The sequence below is a fragment of the Bombina bombina genome, chromosome 6, assembly GCF_027579735.1.
Source record: "Bombina bombina isolate aBomBom1 chromosome 6, aBomBom1.pri, whole genome shotgun sequence".
Lineage (NCBI taxonomy): Eukaryota > Metazoa > Chordata > Amphibia > Anura > Bombinatoridae > Bombina > Bombina bombina.
The window spans coordinates 170,495,360-170,514,992 of record NC_069504.1 but is presented as its reverse complement, the minus strand read 5'-3'; the positions used below and the strand labels follow the sequence as shown (position 1 = coordinate 170,514,992).

The following is a 19,633-nucleotide window of genomic DNA, read 5'->3' as shown; positions in this document are numbered from 1 at the left end:
GAAAGCAGTATATTTGCAAATCACGTTAATAGGTGAAGTCATAATGTTTTCCAATATTATTGTATTATTTAATTGCTTGATAGTGCCATAGCTAACACTCTGTTCTACTTTATCACACATTTATGGATCTTTCTACAGTACATACTGTGTCTGTTAAAGGGACAGTCTAGTCAAAATTAAACTTTCATGATTCAGATAGGGCATGTAATTTTGAACAACTTTCCAATTTACTTTTATCATTAAATGTGCTTTGTTTTCTTGGTATTCTTTGTTGAAAGCTACATTTAGGTAGGCTCATATGCTAATGTATAAGCCCTTGAAGGCTGCATCTTATCGCAGTGTATTTGGACAGTTTTTCACAACTAGACAGTGCTAATTTACTTGTGCCATATAGATAACATTGTTTTCACTCCTGTGGATTTACTTATGAATCAGCACATATTGGCTAAAATTCAAGTCTGTCAAAACAACTGAGGTAAGGGGCAGTCTGCACAGGCTTAGATATAAGGTAATCACTGAGCTAAAAAGTGTATTAATATAAGTGTTGGTTATGCAAAACTTGGGACTGGGTAATAAAGGGATTATCTATCTTTTTAAACAATAATAATTCTGGAGTAGACTGTTCCTTTAATGTTATCAAAAAGATAAAGGAACATTATAAATTTTTCACTCCCAGTTTTCATCACTCTCCTATTCACTATACACTGAGCATTCTCATAGCTGACCGGGGCCTCTGTCTTTTATTTTAGTATAACAGGAAGTTGACAGATTTGTACTAAGAGATAAATATGAACCTTTTATAAATGTTTCTATAGACCTGACATGTTTCCAGGTGAGATTGCTCTTTGAACACTGAAACCCTGGCACAATGAATAAGAGGGGGAGATAACGTAGCTTTGATCCTTCAACTCATTCTTGCAATTTCATTGAATTGTATAGCAATTGATATATACCTAGAAATAATAACTTTCAGTTCAAATATGTAATAAATGTTGCTGCTACTGTGTTATAATTGCTTGACTGCTAATAATTTTATAAGAAATTAGATTCCTGTAAGAGGTAATACAGAAGACTTAGGGCTAGATTACAAGTGGAGCGCTAAATATTGCTAGCACGAGATCGAGGTAACAATGGGCACTCCGAAAATTAACCAGACATTAGATCTCTGGTTAATTTTCTGTAAGTGCTCCAATGCCTCCAAAATAGAGGGCATTATAGTTTTTATTAAAAAAAAATCTAGCATTTTTTTAGCTAAAAAATAAATGCACTAGGCAGTTTTGGGGCTTTAAAGTTGGTGGGAGTGGGGTGTTAGAAAAAGAAATGGCACTGAAAGGTGCCTTTACATTGCGGTCTATGGGAACTGTATGTCTCTGAAGGCATAAGAACGAGGCTCCCATAGGAGCCCATGGAAGCGCACTCTCGTGAGTGCAATGCTTCCAAGCAATGCCAACATGAGCTTGCGTTCGCATTTCAATTTACTTATAATACCAGTGCACATTATCGTGCGCTGGTATTACAAAGTGGAGCACTAATATTGCTTGCATTCACTTGTAATCTAGCCCTTAATTTTATGTGACAATATTAAAGGGACACTAAACTAGAAATGTGTCAGCGTTTTTTCCCTGTTGTGTTTGCCATGTGCTGCTGGCAGCCATTTTACTCACCTCTCTTCCTGACTATGGTGTATTGTGGGGGATGCTGCTCAATTCCTGCACTTCCTTTTATGGCCAGCCTGGTGTGCATCATCCATGTGAGACAGGATGCAGTCTCAGAATTGTGATGTCATCACTTATTATTTAAAGGACCTCTGTTCAGTATGCTTTGCCTTTGCGTTGTCGCAGACCTGTTTGTGAGAGTTCCTGTGTATTACCTGGCTGCCTGACGTCCTTCCTGGTTCCAGATCCCTGGCTTGTCCCTGACTCTGCTGTTTTCCTTGTTCCTGATTCCGGCTCATCTGACTATTCGCTTTGGCTCCTGACTCGGCTCATCTGACTACCAGCTCTGGTTTTGATTCCTGGCTTGTTATTTGACTTGTGGACTTTTTATTATTTTTTGCTATTAATAAAGGTGTGTTTATTTTTGCACTTCTCGTCTCAGTCTGATTCCTGGCACCCTGACATTACGCAAAGGCCATGAATTCTGACGGTGATAATATGCCACCTTTACCTGCCATCATTTCCAGGATGGATGTACAGGATCACCGCTTGGATCAATTTGCACTAGCCCTGCAAACCCTGCTGACTCGCACTGCACATTTAGACCAAAGTGTCCCGCAAGTTATGGCTGCTCCTGTTTCCGCTGCTGCACCTATGCCTACCAGGAGCATGTCCAGTTCTGTACCTCTACCTCAGCGATATGGAGGCGATCCTATTCAGTGCAGAGGGTTTTTGAACCAGGTGGGCATTTACTTTGAGATGTTACCTCAGGCGTTTCCCTCTGACAGAGCTAAGGTGGGATTTCTCATCTCTGACACAGCTCTTGCCTGGGCTAATCCCTTGTGGGAGACTAATAAACCTGTGATTTCAAATTATCCTGAATTTGTGGCCTCCTTTCGAAGGGTATTTGATGTTCCAGCTCGCTCCTCCTCTGCTGCTAAACGACTCATGTCCATTCAGCAAGGTACAAGATCTGTTGCTCAGTATGCTATTGAGTTCTGTACGCTTGCCGCAGAGGTAGGTTGGAACAATGAAGCCCTTGTTGCCGCCTTCTTTCATGGGCTTTCTGATGCGATTAAAGACAAAGTTGCTGCCAGAGATTTACCAGAGGATCTCGAGGCATTGGTGTCTTTTTTTATCCTAATTGACATCACACTCAGAGAGAGGCCCTTTTTCAAGGAGCACTTGCGGAAGCCTCCTGTTCCATTGTCTCCTACGTGTTCGTTCACACCCATGCCTCCCTCTCCTCCCATGCCTCCTGTTCCTGAGTCACCAGGTACTGCTGAGCCAATGCAGCTGGGATTCACGCGCCTCTCCGCGGCAGAGAGGGCCTTTAGGAGGAGGGAGGGGTTCTGTCTCTATTGTGGGTTACAGGGCCACCTTTTGAAGTCTTGTCCTACACGGCCGGGAAACACTCACACCTAAGGTCCTGTCGGGGCAGACCTTGGGTGGTTTATCCTCGTCCCTGGAACCGCTTAAGGAGAAACCTTTGGTCATGGTTGTCCTTTCCTGGGTGGACTACTCCATAGTCACCCTGGCTCTTGTTGACTCCGGTGCTGTGGGCTATTTCATTGACAGTGCTTTTGTATCAAAGCACTCTATTCCTGTTTTGCCTCGGTCTGTTCCGCTTGCTATTGAGGCCATTGATGGCAGGCCCCTTCAGCCCGCACTCGTTACTCACGAAACTGCTCCGTTGTCCATGGCTGTTGGGGCCCTCCATTTTGAAACCCTCCAGTTTCAGGGTATAAACTCTCCACATCCTGTTGTTCTGGGTTATCCCTGGCTCCAAAAGCACAATCCCAGTCTCGACTGGCGCAAGTCTGAAATTTTGTCGTGGTCCCCGCAATGTATTTCCACTTGTCTTCGGAAACCAGTTAAAGTCTTGTGCACTTCTTCGGTTTCTCAATTGCCAGAGGAGTACAGAGAGTTCCTAGACGTGTTTGACAAGGTGCATGCCAGTACGTTGCCTCCTCACTGGTCTTACGATTGTGCCATAGACCTGCAACCCGGAGCCATTCCTCCTTGGTGCCGGGTGTACCCTCTGTCTGTTGCAGAGAATTGTGCTATGGAGGAGTATGTTGCCGATGCTCTGTCGCGGGGGATCATCCGCAAATCCTGCTCTCCTGCAGGGGCTGGCTTCTTCTTTGTGAAGAAAAAGGGTGGCGAGTTAAGACCATGTATCGATTATAGGGGTCTTAATCATCTTACCATTAAGAATGCTTACCCTATTCCGCTTATTACGGAACTCTTTGACAGCCTCAAGGGAGCTACGGTCTTTACTAAACTTGATTTGAGAGGAGCGTACAATCTCGTTAGAATTAAGGAGGGCCAAGAATGGAAAACAGCATTTAACACCAGGAGCGGGCATTATGAGTATCTTGTAATGCCCTTTGGCCTATGTAATGCTTCTGCTGTTTTTTCAGGAATTTATTAATGATGTCCTACGAGATATATTGCAACAGTGTGTTGTGTTGTACTTAGACGACATCCTCATACACTCACCCACACTTGAGGCTCATCGTTCTGATGTTACACAGGTTCTTCAGAGACTACGTGAAAACTGCCTGTTTTGTAAATTCGAGAAATGTGAGTTCCATCAGACTCAAGTAACCTTCCTAGGTTATGTTATCTCCAGTGCTGGGTTCTCCATGGATCCTGACAAGTTATCTGCAGTTCTGCAGTGGCCTCGCCCAGTTGGTCTTCGGTCTATTCAACGTTTTTTGGGGTACACCAATTATTATAGAAAGTTTATTAAAAACTTTTCTTCCTTGGTCAAACCTATCACAGACATGACCCGTAAAGAGAATGATCCACTCCATTGGTCACCTACTGCCATTAAGGCCTTTGATAGTTTTAAGACTGCCTTTGCTGCCGCTCCAGTTCTGGCTCATCGTAACCCTGTCCTGCCTTTTGTTCTTGAGGTCGATGCGTCTGAGACTGGAGTAGGTGCCCTCTTGTCTCAACGTGCTATGCCCGACGGTTCCTTGCCCCCGTGTGGTTTCTTCTCTAAGAAATTGTGTCCAGCAGAGTGCAATTATGAAATTGGTGACAGGGAATTCCTGGCCATAATTTTGGCACTTAAGGAATGGAGGCATCTTCTCGAGGGTACTAGCGTGCCAGTGCTCATTCTTACTGACCACAAGAATTTAACTTATCTATCTGAAGCAAAACGTTTGTCACCCCGACAGGCCAGATGGGTGCTATTTTTGTCTCGGTTTAATTATGTGATCTCCTACCTGCCTGGTAGTAAGAATGTTAGGGCTGATGCCCTCTCTCGACAATTTTAGCCTCTGTCCAAGGAGGAGTCTGTACCTACTCCTGTTATACCTCCTGACCAAATTTTGGCTACCATACGTACTAATTTGACTTCTCCCTTGGGGGAGGAGATCCTGGCTGCACAAACCAATGCACCTCCTGAGAAACCTAGTGATAAGTGTTTTGTTCCTGAGAATCTTCAAACTAAACTTTTGCACACTTAGCACTATCCTAAAGCCGCAGGTCACCCAGGCAAGAACCAAATGATTTGGTCTGTCACTCGACAATTCTGGTGGCCAGGTCTTCGTTCTGATGTTGCTGCGTATGTTGCCTCCTGCTTAGTTTGTGCACAGAATAAGACTCCTTGACGTCTTCATGTGGGTCTTCTTCAACCTATTGCTAATGGTGAGCGTCCTTGGACACATCTTTCCATGGACTTCATTGTCGAGCTCCCTGTTTCCAATGGCAATACTGTTATCCTTATGGTGGTTGACCGTTTTTCTAAAATGTCACATTGCATTCCCTTGATGAAGCTGCCTACCGCTCAGGAGCTTGCTTCAATTTTTGACAGGGAGGTCTTCTGTTTACATGGGTTACCCAAGGAGATAGTGTCGGACCGGGGTAGCCAGTTTGTCTCCAGATTTTGGCGTTCCTTTTGTGCTCAAATGGGGATCCAGCTTTCCTTCTCCTCGGCATATCACCCTCAATCCAATGGGGCTGTGGAACAGTCTAATCAAGCTCTGGAACAGCTCCTCCATTGCTATGTCTCAGATCACCACAATAATTGGTCTGAACTGTTACCTTGGGCAGAGTTTGCTCATAATAGTGCTATTAATGCTTCCTCCAAGTTATCCCCGTTCATGGCGAATTATGGGTTTCAACCATCCTTGTTGCCCGATTCATTCATGTCTCAGGGTATCCCGGAGGTGCAGATTAAGGATTGCCTTCATCGTTCTATGCAGCGCCAAAAGTTCCAGGCTGATCGTAGGCGTCTGCCCACACCTTCTTACCAGGTTGGTGAGAGAGTTTGGCTGTCCTCCCGCAACTTGAACCTTCGTGTGCCTTCCAATAAATTGGCTCCCCGTTATGTTGGTCCTTTTCGAATACTCCGATGGGTTAATCCTGTGGCCTATGCTCTTGACCTTCCTCCTGCTATGCGCATCTCCAATGTTTTTCATGTCTCCATCTTGAAACCATTGGTTTGTAATCGGTTTACCACTGTGTTGCCTCGTCCCCGTCCTATCTTTGTTGACAACCATGAAGAGTATGAGGTCAGCAGCATTATTGACTCTCGTATGTCCAGGGGCCGTGTACAGTATTTGGTTCACTGGAGAGGTTACGGTCCAGAGGAGCATTCTTGGGTTCCCTCCTCTGATGTTCATGCTCCCGCCCTCCTCCGTGCCTTCCATGCCCGTTTCCCCAATAAGCCTTTTGTCCTCCCGTGGGGGAGGGGTCGTTGAGGGGAGGGTACTGTCAGGGTTTTTTCCCTGTTGTGTTTGCCATGTGCTGCTGGCAGCCATTTTACTCACCTCTCTTCCTGACTATGGTGCATTGTGGGGGATGCTGCTCAATTCCTGCACTTCCTTTTATGGCCAGCCTGGTGTGCATCATCCATGTGAGACAGGATGCAGTCTCAGAATTGTGATGTCATCACTTATTATTTAAAGGACCTCTGTTCAGTATGCTTTGCCTTTGCGTTGTCGCAGACCTGTTTGTGAGAGTTCCTGTGTATTACCTGGCTGCCTGACGTCCTTCCTGGTTCCAGATCCCTGGCTTGTCCCTGACTCTGCTGTTTTCCTTGTTCCTGATTCCGGCTCGTCTGACTATTCGCTTTGGCTCCTGACTCGGCTCGTCTGACTACCAGCTCTGGTTTTGATTCCTGGCTTGTTATTTGACTTGTGGACTTTTTATTATTTTTTGCTATTAATAAAGGTGTGATTATTTTTGCACTTCTCGTCTCAGTCTGATTCCTGGCACCCTGACAAAATGTCATTCACTATACGTAGAATTAAAAAAGATTGCAGTTCGCTTTCATTACTTATTTTGCATGTTTTGGATTGGATTACATTCCGTGAAATCCAGAAACCTGACACTCCTACATTCTGCACAGTGATTGGTTGATGGGAGCAGGCGCTTCTTTACATATGTTACTAATTAGCCACAGCAAAAGAAGTAAGAAGCTTTTCAAGTGCTGTGTCCCAGGCCTGCAAAACAATTATCACTTTTGTAAAATATTCAGATCTTTTGCAATGCAGCTAATCATTTCTGATGCATCAAAATAAAATTAAAAAGTAATTTTAATTTAATTTTAAGTATTCCAAAATGCAGTCAATGAGAGCTCCGAGGAGTACTCTCAGAAGGGTGCTACATTACTACAATTTTTGTAACCCCTGAAGTGCCTAAAATCATGAATTTGTTGTACAGATCCTTTTTGTTATATATCTAGCTGTCTGCCTTTTACATCCTGCCAAACCAGATTGTGTATTAGCAGACCCAGCAACAATCTGAAACCTCAAAGCATGATATTAAAGGAAATTGTTTAACTATTAAGCATAAATAGTGTATGCACCTTTATGAAAACTTATCCTTTGCACCTTTTGAGCTGTCCTCCATATGTGCACCGTCTGAAGAACTATCTTATTGGTTTAGTACCGTTCACAGTGAATAAAGAGCTGTTGGTGACACAATTCATAGGATCAAGCATTCAGATGGTCTTAGAATGCTTTGAAATTAGTTGATCTTGCAACTCTATTGAACAGAGAAAAGGATACATTTTCAGCAGGGTGAGTAAGTAATGCTTGAAAAAATAATGGTGCTTAAATGCAGAATGATTTGTATACTAGCATTTATGTCCATTCTAGTGGAAAATATAGTGCATTTTTAAACATATCCCCTTTTCTTTTTGTCCATGTTTAAATTTTAAAAGGGTTAAACCTATAGTTAGAATTGCACTCCTGGAACACCCCATTTCTGCTATAGATGAAGATACAGTCTGTGATTTGACCATACACATGTATGCACAGATATCATTTGCTCTCCATCTGTATCCTCGTCTGGAGTGGCACAAGGTACAACATTGACTATGGCCCCTATTTAAGAAAGTCTGGCGGACCTGATCCGACAGTGCGGATCAGGTCCGCCAGACCTCGCTGAATACGGCGAGCAATACGCTCGCTGTATTCAGCATTGCACCAGCAGCTCACAATAGCTGCTGGTGCAACGCTGCCCCCTGCAGACTCACGGCCAATGGGCCGCCAGCAGGGGAGTGTCAATCAACCTGATCGTACTCGGTCGGGTTGATTTCCGGCGATGTCTGTCCGCCTGCTCAGAGCAGGCGGACAGGTTATGGAGCAGCGGTCTTTGTGGCAGGCTCGCCAGAAACACGGGGCATCAAGTTCTGTTCGGAGCTTGATAGATGGGCCCCCATGTATTTAATTCCTTTAATGGGGTTCAGCGCACAGTAAATTAAAAAGATTTTGCTTTAGCAAACATTTTATTTTAATGCCACCTTTCAGGTAGAAACCTTTTAGTTTTTTTTAAGTAACTTATAATGTCTAAATACTGCTCAGAATATTTTATTTTCTGTAAAAACACAAATATAAAGTTAAGTTAAATTGAACATTGTCTTTAAGTAGCACAGTAAACCAAATTTCTATTGCAGAGCAACACAAGGCAGCTAGTAATATGCCAACTGCATACACAAGTATAGAGCTTACATACAGTGATTGGCTGCCATTCCTGCCAGTGTATGTGTGCTGCTGCAGATTGTTGAGGCAAGACATTTATAAAGCAGTTTATTTTCTGACTATTTTGCCCCTTTCATTTTCTTACATTTGATTTTGCTAATACTTCCTTTTCTTTTTTTAATTAGGAGTTGCATAGATTTTATTTTTATGCCATGCCCTCTTACCATGACCGCAGACTTGGCACCACACGAAGGATGTAGCAGTGGGCAGTTTCTTAGCCAATTGTGATATCACAACGTTGATTCTTTTCCAACTCTGCATTAGGAGTTTTTCCAAATACTTTGTTGACTTTACAGCCCATGACCCTTACTATACCCTGATTTATATATCAAGTAAAATCAGTGGCCACATCTACAATGCATCTCTGTAGCTTGCTAATGTGTAAGATATGCAACTAGATGTAAACCCTGCATGATTGGTGCAATTAAATAATAATAATAATAGTAATAGCAAAAAAGAAATCTGATTGTGATCTCTTTGCTCATATGATTATTCTTGGCATTAATGGGATAGAAAGTCAGTATACAACTTGCACGATTCAGATAGAGCATTTAATTTTAAGACACTTTTAAATTCACTTCTATTTTCAAATGTGCTTTGTTATCTCGGTATCCTTGGTTAAAAAAAGAATATGCACTTTTAGTACACTAGTGGGAGCTAGTTAATAATAGGGGCTGATTTAACAAGGCGTCAATCTCAACACATTTGCGATAAGCTATACGCTCGCCATACATCGCTAGAACGAATCTACATTCAAAGGCCTTATTTATCAACAAATCTGTCAAACACACGCGTGTCAAGTCCAACGCGAATAGCATCGGACCGTTGATAAATCTGAACCATCGATGTTGCAGAGATGTTTTTGAAATAGCTCTAGTTATACCTGAACAAACAATAAATCACATAGAAATGACAGAGAGACAAAGATAAAATATAACCCATAAGTAGGGTAACATCTCACTACTTGATTTTATTTAGTAATAAGGGCAGATCTTAATATATTTGTTTTAATCACAAAAGTTTAAAGGGACATGAAACATTTTTATTAGGCTTAATGATTCGGATGGTTCATTAATATCCTCCTTCCTCATCACAAAAGTATTGCAAATTAATAAATATTCTGCATGTTCATTGTTACTGTCTGCAATGACAAACAGCACAGAACAAAACCTTTTAAGACTTCCATTGATTTCTATGGCATTCGCGGCCTCCGAGGTGGTGGTTTGAACTATAGGTACGCTGCGTCGGGATAGACGTGAGCGTACCCGTTGAATGTTTGATAAACTGGTAAGAGGGTCAAATAGAGTCGAATGTGAAGGCGGATCATCAGTATTACGCTCGAATAGAGTCCAATGTAAAGGCGGATAATCAGTATTATGCTCGAAAAATGCAAGCATCGATTTGCATCGGATTGATCTCGCGGGAGCGTATATTATGTCAAACATTTCAACATTGACGCTGTGTTGGTGTTTAATTTGACGTGGAATTCAAGCGCATTCACAGTTGAAACTTTGATAACTCGGCCCGTAGAAGTTAATTGGAAAGTTGTTTAAAATGGTATGTTTTATCTGAATCAATAAAGAAAATGCTGGGGTTTCCTGTTTCTTTAACATTGCTCTAAACTGAATTTTAAAACCATCTAAAACATTTAAGAAAAAAAAGTGTAATTTCATGATATCAGGACTCAGGAGATCAAAATAATATATAACATACAGTATATATAAAGTCAATTTGCATAAATACAACTATACTTTCTTGTTACATGTTTATCCATATGCTAACTGAGCAGCCAATCAGATGTTCCTTCTCTCATCTGTTGATTTATTTAATGCATGGAAAGTTATACAGCATGCCATTCTGATTGGAAGTCATAAACAGATGCACTTACTTGCAAAATAATTCATTATTTGTGCCAATTAATATTTTTATTTATATTTTAGGAACATGGCAATGAAATATATCATTATTTTCTTTATATTACCATCCAATAAAAAAATAAAATATTTCCCCCATTTTAAATGCATCCAACTTAATTTCTGTTTGGGGACAAAAGGAAAAGGATTTATTATATTTTAAGAGATGTTAAAATACTTTTTTTTTTTTAATAATAAAAGGTAGGTTAAAGCTGACTACATTTATATTTAAACTAAGAGGCAGTGCATGTTTATTATTATTATTATTATTATTATTATTATTATTATTATTATTATCAGTTATTTGTTATTTGAGCGCCAACAGATTCCGCAGTGCTAATATTTAGAAGTTATACAAGAGTAAGTTTGTCAAAATTGGTGAAAAATCATCACCAGGTACTTGCTTTCCACTCATGTTTGTTTCAGCTGCAATAATAGATGGCACAATATAGCAGTCAGAATATCATTGGCAGATATCTTTAATATGCCAAGATCTTACTGACCACTGCAAACATTTCACAGATTACACATCTTGCTTGCAAGTGAAAGACTATCTATAAATTTATGGTTATGGTTACAGATATGGTAAGGGATAAGTGAGGGTACCAGAAATTACATTTGGGAGGAGCAATTTGCCAACCCCCTGTATCATGTGATAGGCATCAGCCAATCACAGACTCTTATACATATACACTGTGAACTTTTGCTCAGTCGGAGCTGGTGCCTTAGAAAGTGTGCATAGAAAATACAACATTATTTGATGATGGAAGTAAATTGGAAAATCTCTTAAAAAGACATGCCCTGAATCATGAAAGTTTAATTTTGACTTTATTGTTTCTTTATTTTTTTTCTTAGTTTTCATCAAAAAGATGTAATTCCAAACTGTATTTCCGTTTTTGGCTATTATAAAAAGATATGTTCCTGTCCCAAATAAACAAATGTTTTCTTGACACGCTTACAGTCCCTCTCAACCAATGAAACAGAGGCAGTTGTCTGAAAAACACTGTACTGTACATGTATATTTTCTATTAGAAACTAATTTGTTTCCTCAAAGAATAAATATTTATATTTGATCCAAAGATCTATCACGTGGGTCGCACCACAGACAAATATAATATCCCAGGATTCTTCAGATTCTCGTGCTTTCTGCAGATGCCCAATTTAGCCTAGATTACAAGTGGAGCACAAAAATATTAGCGCTATTGTGCTTTAACATCACTTATGCACAATCATTATAGCTTCTATTTTTGCGCTCATATTACAAGTTATTTTTTATCCTTTTGAGCAATAGTCTAGGGTGCTCTCACATCTTCATGTTGGAATGCTAAAGAGCGTGAGTATGCTAAATCCTTCACATATTATACTACTATGGGGAACGCAGTAAAATTCATATCGATATTGCTCGAGCGCTTAACTGATGATACCCAAAGCAGAGGGATTGCTAAGCCAATGGTGCACAAGTAATGGAGTTCTTTGTGTAGTTCTGTGCTATACTATACTATTAATTGCTTAGTCGCAATGAGGGAGCTAATATTGCTCGAGCGCTTAACTGATGATACCCAAAGCAGAGGGATTGCTAAGCCAATGGTGCACAAGTAATGGAGTTCTTTGTGTAGTTCTGTGCTATACTATACTATTAATTGCTTAGTCGCAATGAGGGAGCTAATATTGCTCGAGCGCTTAACTGATGATACCCAAAGCAGAGGGATTGCTAAGCCAATGGTGCACAAGTAATGGAGTTCTTTGTGTAGTTCTGTGCTATACTATACTATTAATTGCTTAGTCGCAATGAGGGAGCTAATATTGTTCCCTGTCCATTTAAGAGCGTGGGGCCTGCTAACATTTTTCAGCTGCATTAAAATGCTTTGGTTAAAATGTTTAACCATCTGTTTTGTTAGGTTCGCATGTTGCCACTTTAAGGGGGGACACATATGAAAAATTAATGTCAGGGTTTTGTACTGTAACATTATTCAAATATTTCTTTAAACAGCCCCTGACGTGTATTGTTGTGTCTTCTCTTAAAGCGGCAATATGGCAACTCTTCTCAAGATAATGCACCCTGTACTATCGATTGCGCTCCGCTTGTAACCAAGTTGTGTCAGTTTTTTTTCCATGGAACAAAATTACTATAAAACGTGGAATGTTTTTAACGTAATGTTAAACGTTGCTGTCCTTTACTGCAGGTGGCTCGGCATCACATCTTTCGGTGTGCCAGAAAAGATTGGCTGCAATAATTTACCGCTCAGTGCCCGTCAGAAGGATTTGTGTAAGAAGAAACCATATTTATTGTCCAGCATCAGGGAAGGAGCAAGACTGGGAATTCATGAGTGCAGGAACCAATTCAAGCATGAAAGGTGGAACTGCTCTATTTCACCCACCATAACCACTTCTAGTTCATCATTATCCTTATCAATTCTGTCTTCATCTTTAGTTTCAGCTAATTCAATCTTTGGCTACGAGCTGAGCAGTGGTAAGTGCTAACTATAGTTTACTGTACTTCATCCTAATCTTAAAATGACCACAAACTGGCTGCTAATGTTAACATGTTTACTTATATAAGTCCGTTGCATTTATATGCAGATAAACACTTCATTGAAAAGGATCTGCTGTATATATGTTTATATTTAAAATCATTTCAAATTGTCATTTTCATAGCAAATGTTGCATTGTTTTGCCATTCAGGGGTACATGCTTGTGGTAGATAAAAATGAGCTACTCCACTGATTATGCAAGCACTGTGTAGAATGTTATATGGTCGGTATTCTGAAACTTGCAAGATACATTCCAGACTCTCTTGGACAGTGGAAAAAATATGGTGTTCTTTTATAAATTAGCGAAAAATAAGTGAAAATAATGAAAATATATTGCTTTTTTTAGCATAAAAAAGCATTTTAATGGGGAATTATATTTTGAGTTTAATGCCATTTTACATTTACAATAAACATTACAAGTTGTTATTTTTTTCTCTTAGTTCATGTATATATGTCAGTATAAGTAACTTAAAAAAAGATTGATTAAACAGATAAACAATTACTTATTAGCACTTACAAAAGGTTATAGAATTATGCAAACTGTGAAAAAAAATTGTTTGAAATATTAGAATTACAACAATTGCAATAATATAAACACTGACCCCAAAAAAAAAAAAAATTCTACAAGTAAAACTGATAAATGAATGAAAACAAATAAAGAATACAGAATAAAATGACACATACTATTGATAAGCTGCATAAGTGAAAGGAAGCAGCAGAAATTAACTTCCCAGTGGGGGGTAGGGTAGAAGAGGAAAAGCCCAGCCCTTTTGAATGGGTGTTCTTTCAGCTGCTTTCCATACAATAAACTCTTATCAGCTGCTTGCTCCTTTAAGAAATATGGGTCCTGGGGGCACTAATAGTAGATGTTTCCTTTACATGTATCTTGGCAGGTGAAATATAGGTTTATTATTATTATCAGTTATTTGTAAAGTACCAACAGATTCCCCAGAGCTAAAAACATGGGTCTAATATGCAAGTAACAATTATGGGAGACAAAGAGATAGATGACCCTGCGAAGAGTTGCACTGTTGTAAATCACGTTTCATGAAGGTGATCTACAAAGCTGCTGGGCTTGTAAACTTGCATGCTAAAGGGGTTTAATGGGATAACTAAAGTGGAGAGGAATCAAGATAAGAAAAGCTCACCTTTTTTCACTCCCTAACTTTTATTTATTATGAGTTATATCTCACTGTAAGATTGTCTTAGTTGTGAGTAACTGCAAAAGTGTGAGCCAAGAGAACTTCTGTGCCAATCTTACCTTCTCAAACACACCAACATTTAGGATTGTGTAGCTATGTTTTCCCATAAAGGAGTGAGACATTGCAAATTAGAAGTCAAATTTCAATATCTGTTTTAGTCATTTTGCACAGTGGGCAGAAGCAGTTGGTTATAGGAGCTTATCATTATCCCCTCCATCCCCCATTGCTTATGATCCCTATTTAGACAATGATCATTTACATCCCAGGGAGACAAGAGACCCCTATCAAAAACATTCCACTTTTAAATATGTCTCATGTCTCTTTAGGTGATACAGGAGGAATTTTTGAGCTCTGTCACCAAAAACTCCCAGGTACCTAGTGTTGCAAGTGATCATTATTTTTACAGTGACCACATCTTAAAAAAAGAAGAATACCCTCTTTATAATAAGGGGCCACATGTCCCTCTAATTTCTGTGTGGGCCTAGGTGAGTGCTCTGTAAATCCCCTCTTCCCCACTGCAACAGAAACAAGGAAAGAACTTCTGTCATGAGAACTTTCCAACTGTATGTGATATATATGGTATTGTATGCTATGATATCATTCATCACTTCACTATTTGTGCTACATTATATCCTAGTCTTAGACAGACCGCTGAAAGCTACACCAATCTGCCACAGCAATGTGTTTAACTAGAAAATCAGTATGTCTTCAATACATAACAGTCTCTTCAGCCACCCACTGGTCAATTTGGCTACTACCAATAATGTTAAAGAACCACTCAATGTAGTGGAAATCCATAATGCATAATAATAATAGTGCATAATAAAAAGACCTACTCTAAATTTCAAATAAGCAGTAGATATTTTTTTCTACACAATTTATTTGTTCTCCCATTTTCCGGCCCCTTGTATCATGTGACAGACATCAGCGAATACACAAAAGGAAGATACTGGCACTGTGAACAATCAAAGAGGCAAAGACCTAGTAAAAACTAGAGCTGGGGCTACCCTCTAATAATAATGATTTACAAATTACCCCAAAATCCAAGAGAGAAATATAGGGCACAAAAAGGAGTTCTAGCACTCCACCTCTAAGTAATAGTATTAGTTAAAATATAACCTTTAATATTCAAAAATAAAACGTACAGGAAACCCTGTTACTTAAACCAACCACCATATTCAAACAAAACTATCGGTTACACACACCCCTGTTTTCTGGCCAATAACAGCATACGTCGGATTCAGGTGCCAGGGGTATATAAACCATACTAACAAGCGCGGTGCAGCCTGTGAACGGCCTTTCTCAATGTTAAACAATAACAAAGTGTGGACAAACTGAGCTTATCTAAGACATTCCTTATAATCCCAATGAACTTCCATATCAGCCAATGATGACACAATGCGTCATTAGGATCCGCCCCCTTCTGCCATCTTAGAAATGTATTTCCTAGGGCAGGGGCATTGGTACCAGCTTGATGCGTTGATTGGGTCCACATGCTATGACTCTATGTTGATATATCCATGCTGCTTCGTGACTTAATGCAGCATTTAAGTCATAAAGCAGCATGGAGATGTCAACATAGAGTCATAGCATGTTGACCCAATCAAGTCGGTACCAACACGGCAGAAGGGGACGGATTATTATTATTTTATTATTATTATCGGTTATTTTTAGAGCGCCAACAGATTCCGCAGCGCTATTAACAAATGCGGAGTACAAAAAAAACAGTTATAGGGATCAAATGGGTAGAGGGCCCTGCCAAGAGTTGCACTGTTGTAGTCAGCTCTTGAGAAGGTGATCAACAAACAGCTGGACTCTTAAGCTTACATGCTAGGGGGGTTCAGGGGATAGTAATGGAGGAGAGGAACTGGTATAAAGTAAGGTTAGCGTAGGTTGTATGCATCCCTGAACAGTAGAGTCTTTAGGGAGCACTTGAAGCTTTTAAAACTAGAAGAGAGTCTTGTGGAGCGAGGCAGAGAGTTCCACAAGATGGGAGCCAGTCTGGAGAAGTCCTGTAAACGGGAGTGTGATGAGGTGACAAGAGAGGAGGAGAGTAGGAGGTCTTGAGCAGAGCGAAGGGGACGGGAAGGAGAGTATCTGGAGACAAAATCTGAGATATAGGGGGGAGCAGTGCAGTTGAGGGCTTTGTATGTCAGAGTGAGAATTTTGTGTTTGATCCTAGAGGCAAGAGGAAGCCAGTGAAGAGATTGGCAGAGAGGTGCAGTAGATGAAGAGCGGCTTGTAAGGAAGATGAGTCTGGCAGAGGCATTCATTAAGGATTGTAAAGGAGCTAGGCGGTAGGTGGGGAGACCAGAGAGGACAGAGTTGCAGTAATCGAGGCGGGAGAGGATGAGAGAGTGGATTAAAATCTTAGTTGTGTCTTGTGTAAGGAAGTGTCTAATTTTAGAGATGTTTTTAAGGTGGAAGCGGCAGGCTTTAGCCAAAGACTGAATGTGAGGAGTGAAAGAAAGATCTGAGTCAAATGTGACCCCGAGACATCGGGCATGGGGGGTAGGGGTAATGATGCAGTTGTCGACAGTTATAGAGAGATTGGAGGTGGAGAGTTTTGAAGAAGGGGGGAAAATAAGGAGCTCAGTTTTGGAGAGATTTAGCTTGAGGTAGTGAGAGGACATCCAGTTGGAGATGTGAGAAAGACAGTTAATGACACGGGTTAGCAAGGAAGGAGAAAGGTCTGGTGCAGAGAAGTAGATTTGGGTGTCGTCGGCATACAAATGATATTGTAAACCATGGGACTTTATTAGGGAACCTAGTGATGACGTGTAGATTGAGAAGAGAAGGGGACCGAGGACAGAGCCTTGGGGTACTCCGACAGGAAGTGGTGACGGGGCAGAGGAGGCCCCAGAGAAGGCTACACTAAAGGTACGGTTTGACAGGTAGGAAGAGAGCCACGAGAGGGCTGTGTCACATATGCCGAAGGATTGGAGGGTTTGGAGCAAGAGAGGGTGGTCAACAGTGTCAAAGGCTGCGGACAGATCAAGGAGAATAAGCAGAGAGAAGTGGCCTTTTGATTTTGCTGTAAGTAGGTCGTTGGTAACCTTAACAATTGCTGTTTCTGTGGAGTGATGGGGATGAAATCCAGATTGCAGTGGGTCAAGGAGGGAGTTTATTGTAAGGAAATGGGAAAGGTGTGCATAAGCTAGTTTTTCGAGAAGCTTTGATGCAAGAGGGAGGAGGGAAATAGGGCGGTAGTTGGATGGGGAGGTAGGATCAAGGGAAGGTTTTTTGAGGATAGGTGTGACCAGTGCATGTTTCAGCGATGAGGGAAATATACTGGTGCTGAAGGAGAGGTTGAAAGTGTGTGTGAGTATAGGGGTAAGGGTGGCAGAGAGGGAGGGGAGTAGCTGTGAGGGGATAGGGTCAAGGGGACAGTTAGCGAGGTGAGAGCGCAGTATAAGTGCCGAAACCTCTTCCTCAGTAACAGGGGAGAATGAGCTAAGTTTCAGGTTATGTGGGTTGTGGTTGATTGAGAGCATTTGAGGGGGTGAGGGAATGGAATTATGTTGAGAGCTGATTTCATTTCTGATGGAGTTGATTTTGTTATCGAAGTGGTTGGCAAAGTCTTGAGCTGACAGAGAAGTTGTATTAGGAGGTGGGGGAGGGCAGAGAAGAGTATTGAAAGTGGAGAACAAACGTTTTGGGTTCCTAATGATGCATCTTATCCTGATTGGCTGATACGGAAGTTCATTGGGATTATAAGGAATGTCCGAGATAAGCTTTGTTTGTCCACACTTAGTTATTTTTTAACATTGAGAAAGGCTGTTTTCAGGCGGAAACGCATTTGTTAGTATGGTTTATACACCCCTGGCACCTGAAGCCGACGTCTGCTGTTATCGGCCAGGAAATAGGGGTGAGGGGTGTAACCGATAGTGTTGTATTTTGACTTGAGTGTCCCTTTAAATCACTTTAAAATAATAACTGTATTTATTGTAATTTATAGGAGTGCTAAAAAAACAGCAGTAAAACAATACTTCCATTTTTCATTTTCTTCACCTTTTTTTATTTTATTTACTAAAAAGACTCAAAGTTTATTTGGTATGATAGGGGAAGGATCCAAAGGAATTAATTAATAGGATAAGCTTTTGCATCCTTGTGACAGGGCTAGTAATACTTAGTACTAAACAGTAAGATGCATCAATAGGAAACATAGATGTCCTTAAAATCTAGGTTTTACTTCTTTAAAAGGGACATTAAATCAGATTCAAATGTACTAAATTGTATTTCAAATCCATTTAGAAGTATTTCTTATAATAGTTATCAGTGCTTCTATTATACATTATATTGAAGACTTTTCTGTTCAGAGATGCCTACCACCCAACTCAATAATATTCCTTTTACCTAACAACATTTCCCTCCTCTAACTCTGCATTAACATATTTCTCAATCTTGCAGTCCTCACCTCCTGTTTCTCAACCTCCTACCCTTCTAGATTGTAAGTTCCCACGGGAATAGGGCCCTCGATTCCTCTTGTATGTGTTTGTAAATTCTGTCCTGTCTCTTAGTCTTAGAAGTTTTATACTATTGTTTTATTTAAATGATCTGTATCCATGGACAGCGCTGCGGAATATGATGGCGCTTCATAAATAAAGTATAATAATAATAATAATAATAATATTGTTTATAGCCCCCCCCCCCTTGTATACAGTTGAAGGACGCGCATTTGTTCTTTCTGAATGAAGAAAAGGGAATGATGAAAGATATAACTAAAGCAGCTATACATTTTAAAAGAAGCATTTTGGAAATACACATTTATATTGCAGTAATGCTTTTGCTTGAAATTGACTTTTATGTAAAGGGATATGAAACCCAAAAAATTATTTTGTGATTCAGACAAAGCATACCCTTTTAAAGGGTCATTAAACACTAAACACATGCTAGATAGAATAAAGCATTCAAAGAAAAGATTAGTCTGAGAATAACATGTAGATGTATTTTTGAAAGTGTCATTAGTTGTTTAAATAGTGACAAAATAAGTGTAAAGTTTTAGTGTGTATAAAATAATGGGAGCTGCCATGTTGTAACTTAGGTTACTTTCTCTGCTTTGGCTAATTAGGGACAGTTATAAATAGGTCGCTAGAGTGTGCAGCCAATGGCTTTGTGGATTGTAAGTGTTCTGCACTTCCATTTCTAACAGGGACTAAAATGCCCACAGTTTCAGCATGGAGTTACAGGAAAAGTGGACAAATTAATCAGGAAAGTATATTAAACATTTTTTTTGTTATATATGAATTATCATTTTATAAAACTACCTTAAAGTGTTTGTGTCTTTAAAAAAGTTTACAATTTACATCTATTATCAAATTTGCTTTGTTC

General features: G+C 40.2%; 1 protein-coding gene across 1 annotated transcript in view; it reads left to right on the top strand.

Annotated features, from left to right (window-relative positions):
• The window catches only part of WNT16 (Wnt family member 16), a 39,674-nt gene that overhangs the window by 4,762 nt on the left and 15,279 nt on the right, over positions 1-19,633 (top strand). Inside the window, exon 2 of the mRNA XM_053719770.1 lies at positions 12,753-13,039. Coding sequence (XP_053575745.1) covers positions 12,753-13,039 — 287 coding nt within the window. The remainder of the gene's footprint in view (positions 1-12,752; positions 13,040-19,633) is intronic.